This window comes from Pundamilia nyererei, unplaced genomic scaffold (assembly GCF_000239375.1).
Source record: "Pundamilia nyererei isolate P.nyererei 1_Seehausen unplaced genomic scaffold, PunNye1.0 scaffold00031, whole genome shotgun sequence".
In the NCBI taxonomy this organism is placed as follows: Eukaryota; Metazoa; Chordata; class Actinopteri; order Cichliformes; family Cichlidae; genus Pundamilia; species Pundamilia nyererei.
Window position 1 is genome coordinate 3010477 of NW_005187432.1, and position 6872 is coordinate 3017348.

The 6872-nt window shown below is 36.3% G+C and overlaps 1 protein-coding gene across 1 annotated transcript; it reads left to right on the forward strand.

Moving 5' to 3' along the window:
- The first annotated feature begins 396 nt into the window (after window positions 1–396).
- LOC102193165 (pancreatic alpha-amylase-like) lies at window positions 397–5074 on the forward strand. Its single transcript, XM_005729082.2, has 9 exons — window positions 397–610; window positions 910–1056; window positions 1306–1503; window positions 2596–2826; window positions 3112–3245; window positions 3601–3823; window positions 3912–4033; window positions 4165–4290; window positions 4821–5074. Exons 1-9 carry the CDS (start codon window positions 443–445, stop codon window positions 5008–5010), a joined length of 1539 nt encoding a protein of 512 aa, XP_005729139.1. The 5' UTR covers window positions 397–442; the 3' UTR covers window positions 5011–5074.
- The last annotated feature ends 1798 nt before the right edge of the window (window positions 5075–6872 follow it).

Consider the following 6872-nt stretch of genomic DNA (forward strand, 5'->3'; position numbering starts at 1 on the left):
TTAAGTTCGTGCTGAGCAATGTCATAATATGACGATGGGGGTAGATTAACTGGCAGTTCTAAAATGACCATATGTGAATGTGATCATTAATGTTTGTATGTCTGTGACAGACTTGTGACATGTTCATGACATACTCTGCCCCTCACTCTACAGGCTCCAGCACCTCCTCTGACCCTGACTTAGATAAGTGGAAAAAAATGGGTGGATGGTTGGATATTATGTACCTTATGTTTGCCTTTCTAATCTTGCCTCAAGGATTTTCCCCCTTTTTGCTTGTTTTACAAAAGCAAGAAAGTGTGATAAAAATGCACCTGTTTAGTTTCCACACCCAATGATATATGCCATTCTCTCATTGGTTCAGCAGAGGAAAAAGTGAGTATAAATACTTTGAAAACACTGCGACAGAGTGTGACTGCTTTTGGTTTTCTCATCGATCAAAAGCATGAAGTTGTTCGTCTTGGTGGCTTTGTTCGGGCTTGGCCTTGCCCAGCACAACCCCCAATTTAAGAATGGAAGGACTGCCATCGTCCACCTGTTTGAATGGCGTTGGGCTGACATTGCTCAAGAGTGTGAACGCTTCTTGGGTCCCAAAGGCTTTGGCGGAGTTCAGGTCTGTATAGCTGAGCATTAAGGGACACATTGGACAATCCTTTCTTTTCCTGTTTCATACACAGACACATGTGTGTGTTATGTGTCTGTGTGTGTTTATTTTTGCTATTATTATCAAAACTATTATCAATATCATCAAACTATGCTTTTTACTTTCTCATTAGAATGACGTCTAAACTATCTTTTACTAATGTTTTGACTCACTAGCACTGAGAATTTTTTTTTTTGCAAGGAAGTCCTGACTGTAGCGCCAAATAACAACAACACTTGTTGGTTTTTTTTCTCCTTTGCGCTCCTCAGATCTCTCCTCCAAATGAACACATTCTGGTGAACAATCCCTTCAGGCCCTGGTGGCAGAGATACCAGCCAATCAGCTACAAACTCTGCTCAAGATCTGGCAGTGAGGCAGAACTGAAAGACATGATCTCCCGCTGCAACAATGTTGGGGTAAACTAAATTACAGTTGACATTTAATGTTAGGTATTGCAGACTTCAGACTTCTTCATTTGACAGACGTCATTTGACAACAAGTTAATACCAGATTCCTTTTATGACACTTTTAGAACAACATTATAGAAACAGTACCTCGTGGGCTAGAATAAATTCATGAAGATCAACAATTTAACAAATTAGCATGATTTGAAATGACCATGCAAAGAAAATGAATAAAACTGACCTAGTTATGTTAACTAACAGGTTAACATCTATGTGGATGCTGTTATCAACCACATGTGTGGATCTGGTGGCGGAGCAGGAACCCACTCTTCATGTGGAAGCTGGTTTGATGCTGGCAAAGAAGACTTCCCCAGTGTCCCGTATTCTAACTTGGACTTCAATGACAATAAATGCAAGACTGGGAGTGGTGAAATTGAGAACTATGGTGATATATATCAGGTAAGAAATGTCACACAGACAAGTCAAACTTTATTTTAAAAGTTTACTCATTTAAACATTGACTTAAGCTCTTCATACTGATTTCTATTATTTTGACCTTTCTGGCTGTTTTACACCAAATTCCTTTTTTGACTGTTGGCAAAGTCTACCTACAGAATCAGGAGAGGAGGAAGTAAATTATATACACTGATACATCTTAAACTCTTGAAATTTTCTTTAATTTCTTTAATTTAATTTTTTAGACAATTTTTTTAGACGTAATTATGTTGTCTAGCAGTTACCTTTAACAGGCTAAAATGAACAATTTAGCATCTTAATTGTGTCAATAAAAACATGAATATAATAATTTATGATTATTATGATGCCATCACATTGCTTGGCAATCACCTTACAAAATAATAATAATTATATAAACGAGTAGGACCTGACCATTGTAGGGGATCCAAATTTTTTGTTGTCTATGTAATTATATAAACGGCAAATAATATCCCTGTTGTCTGACTTTTCACATGACAAGACCAAGGAAAACAATAGCATGAAAAAAATGATACATTTTTAAAAATGTATTTGTAAGATAAGCCTTAAAATACACATACGGTTATGATAGCATTTAAATTTTAGTCATTACTGACTTTTTGTTTTGTTTTTTTTAAAAGGGAGTAAACAACACCAGGAAGACTGAAGCTTTAGTTTATTAAACATGCTGTTTTGAAATAGCAAATCTTATTAAGATCAAATAAATTGCAAAATTTTAAAGCATATATTTTATACTTGATTTTTCTATTACCAAATATTCTAATAATATAGTCAATACTTTCAGATGCTAAACACAACCAGAGCATATTCCTTGTTGTTCATTGAATTTCCTAATTTGAACTAAATTTTCAAAACAGGCAAAGTTGGAAAAAAAGTCATCTTTAGTTAGAGAAGAGACATTTGTCTCTACCTTCTCATCTTTCTTTTAGAATGACTACATTGATTTCGCTAAACGTTCTAATTGAGAATACTATAGTAGAAACATATCAATTCCAGCACAGTGTACAATGTCTTGCTTCTTAGCTCCACAATCTGAATAAATATGAACTGCTGTAGGTACGTGACTGCCGTCTGGTGGGTCTGCTGGATCTTGCCCTGGAGAAAGACTATGTTAGGGGCAAAGTGGCCGAGTTCATGAACAAGCTGATTAACATGGGTGTGGCTGGATTCAGAGTGGATGCCTGCAAGCACATGTGGCCTGGTGATCTGAGTGCTGTCTATGGTCGTCTGAACAACCTTAACACCCAGTGGTTCCCCGGTGGCGCCAGACCTTTCATCTTTCAGGAGGTCAGTTTTTCTGGACAAACTGTATCTAGAGCAGCCATCAAACAGGATGGAAGAGAAGCATTTACAAATACAAACATTCAAGGAGAACATTAAAGTAACTACTATTTGGCAAGAAAACAAAAGCACATAATGGTATACAAAATGAAGATTAGGGTAATGACAGAAAGAAAGAGAATCAAAGTGATTTTATTTATTTAAACCCTTTCTAATTTACAGATTATGGATGATATACATTTTGAACTGAATCAGCTTCCTGGGGTATGAATTTCGCGCTTTTCACTCTAGGTTATTGATCTGGGAGGTGAGTCCATTACAGTTAATGAGTACGTCGGCCTTGGAAGAGTGACTGAGTTTAAATATGGTGCCAAAATGGGAGAGGTCTTCAGAAAGTGGAACAACCAGAAGCTTTCCTACACTAAGTATGTGTTGTTTCTACTGGTATATCTGGAAAATATTACACAATTTAATATAAAAGATTTCTTTAAAGATATAACAGAGATATGTCATTGTTAACAATACTCTTTGTAAAGGAAAAACAAATAGAAAAAAACTACTATAAAGGTGCAGGGTCCGACAAATTGGTTGTCAAAGTCAATTTCACATCCATCATATGTTGACCTTTTGAGAATGAGAATTTTACAGGAGTGTAGTTAGAGCAACCAGTGCAAACTCTATCTTAAGTACTGGTCTGAACAAAGACTTTGTAATGATCAGCTATAATTTAAAAATATATATATAATAAAATACATTTCTTTTTTTCTTTGCTGTGTTTAGGAACTGGGGAGAAGGATGGGGTTTCATGGCTAATGGGAATGCTCTCGTCTTCACTGACAACCATGATAACCAAAGAGGCCATGGTGCTGGCGGTGCATCCATCCTTACATTCTGGGACCCCAGGCTCTACAAGATGGCTGTTGCTTACATGCTTGCCCACCCTTACGGTGTAACCAGGGTCATGTCTAGCTATCGGTGGGACCGCAACATTGTAAATGGACAAGTATGTTCACTTGTCATGGAATGATGCAATATCTAGTGTGTATTAGATGCTTTTTTGTTGAATCCGTTCATTAATGCTTGTATTATAGGATAAGAATGACTGGATTGGACCCCCCAGCAATGGTGATGGGTCAACCAAGCCTGTTACTATCAACTCTGACCAGACCTGTGGGAATGGATGGGTTTGTGAGCATAGATGGCGTCAGATCACGTAAGTCCACAGAAATCAGGAGAAAGCACACTGACCTTATGCAAATTCACATTGTTCTGCGTTGTCAGCTAGACCATCAAAACTGTAGATATCATGTATTATGATTGTAATTTGTCCTTTCCCCTATTTAGTAACATGGTCACTTTCCGTAATGTGGTCAATGGACAGCCTCACTCCAACTGGTGGGACAACCAGGGCAACCAGGTTGCCTTTGGGCGTGGTAACCGTGGTTTCATCGTTTTTAACAATGAGGACTGGTAAGGATTATGTTGTCTTTGTTTGTGTGTGTGTAATTTAAAAAAGCTTAGTTCAAAAATGTCTGTAGTTTTTAAGCTTTCAAGCCTTTTCAAGACTACACTACTACAACAATAATAATAATAATATTAATAATAAGTATTATTATATAATTATTAGTTATTATATAATTATTATTATAGGATCTATATAATTATCATATTATCCACAAAAGACATCTGGAAATGAAATGTCTATAACTTTTGCTGTTACTCCAAACCAGCACTGTATTATTTTGGACTGCTGAGTCAGTAAAACTCTCTCAACAGAGAATGAGAAAAATGAGCTGCATCATATATGTTATGCATATTTATGTTTTCTTTTTTTCTTTTTTTTACCAGATATGTAATGCCTTCCTTTGCCCAAGTGGTATTATATAGCTTTATATTTGTTTTTTTGTCTTGAAAGCAGAATAAATATGAGAAAGCAATGGAGTTTAATGGTGGCACTCTTACGACTTTAACACTGGGTTGATCTCTATTTTCGCTTTCAGGGACCTGAATGTCACCCTGAACACAGGCTTGCCTGGTGGCACCTACTGTGATGTCATTTCTGGTCAGAAGGAAGGAAGCAGATGCACTGGGAAGCAGGTCAGTGTTGGTGGTGATGGCCGTGCCACCTTCTCAATCAGTGGCAAAGATGAGGACCCCTTCATCGCTATCCATGCAGATTCTAAGCTGTAAATCCCGGAAATATGACTTCAAATGAATTTTTAAAATTCAAATAAAGCTTATTTTAAAAACTGAAGATGCTCTTTGTCATTTTTGACTTTTGACTTTTGTTTATATTCAAATAATAGACTGACATGTAAATATGTTCATGAATATGTTCATTTATAATAAATACTCTTCAGGGTGTAAAATGAAAACCCACTCATAATATTTAGTCACAATGTATTTAAAAAAAATACATCTCATAGTAATGGTGGTCCTAAAATAAAGTAATGACACATTTTTATTGTTTCTTTCCCTGGTGGGTGGGATGGGCTCAGAAAAGAATTAAAGGGTGAGCTGCAGTACTTCACTTACGTGTCATATTTATTATGGGGGGAATTATATCCATTGAGTACAGTAACATAGACAATGTTACACCCTGAAAAGGGGATAAGTCAATCAATCTCAGACACAATGCTGAGCTCCATGTTAACTACCAACAGAGCGCTTAGCTAGCTGCTTAATAGTATCCTAACAGTACAGTGAAACATGAATCACCTAAACATTCCTAGTATTCTAGTGGTACATTTGCAGATATAGTCAGTACAGCTCAACATATATTTCTGCAGTTCAAAAGCAAAAATACTCATCTTTTTTCTTTTTCTTTTTCTTTTTGCCTGTCCTGTCCGGCACTGTAGCATTCATAATTGTTGTTTGAAAGCCAAGAGCAGATTAATTTTCCCGAGTGGACCTTATGCTATACTGGTGTACTTAATTGTTGTAGTTTATTAGTTATTACAATCAAAATGGACAGGATTGCAGGATGGGAAAGAGAAAGAAGAAAGAAAGAGAAGTTGGAAAGACAGTAAAAATATAGGAGAAATGGGGTAGAAAGATAGAGAGAGAGAAGATACTGGAAATCTGCTTAACCACCTGCTTAAGAAGAAAATAACACAGTAAGGAAATCACAGAAACAACCAACACGCTATAACTACCACATGTTGTTGAATGCTACTGAGCAGCATCACAACTAATAATGCATGATATGTTTAGAGGCAGCACCCAACCAAGACAGTGTGTGTCTGTTTGTACACCTGTGTGAACATTTGTGTGTACACTTGTGTGTACACCTGTGTGTTAAGGTACCTGGGTCATTGACACAGTGTTTTGAGTTTTGCATTATTATTGAACTTTGATTTTGTTATTATCTATAATTTCTAGTCTTTTGGTTTCTGCGTTAGAGATCTTAATCTTCTGGTTTCTGTCTATGTTCCATAGTTGCTCTGTCTCACCTGTCAGCTGTATCACCTTGCCAAGTCCGCATCTCTGTGTTATGTTTCCTGTTTTACTTTGAAAGTCCACGTCTCTGTTTCTAGTTTTGCTTCCCTTGTCTCATTAGGCCTGATTTGTCCCAGCTGCGTTTCCCTCCTGTCTCCCATTTCCTGATTGCTCCATCTGTCTGTGTTGCGATCAGTGTTGGGCAAGTTACCTTGAAAAAGTAATTATTTATAATTACTAGTTACTTCTTCAAAAAAGTAACTGAGTTAGTAAATGAGTTACAAGATTCGAAAAGTAATTAATTACTTGAAAAGTAACTATTGTGTTACTTAAAAAAAAAATGTTTAACCCTCTGGGGTCCAAGGTATAACTGGCCATTTTTCACTACTTTTGATTTTCCCTCTACATTTCAACTTTAAAAAATATTTACTTTGCCTTGTTTGGTATCATTCTTTTCAGCACAACCTCACGTGTCTGAATTTAAACTTATGTTTTCATTTTGACATACTGTATTAACACAATTGATCTAAAATCAGACAAAAAACATAAAATCCGAGTAGAAAAAGTTATATTTTTTTACTGTAACAACCACAAACATGTTTAATGAATTATAT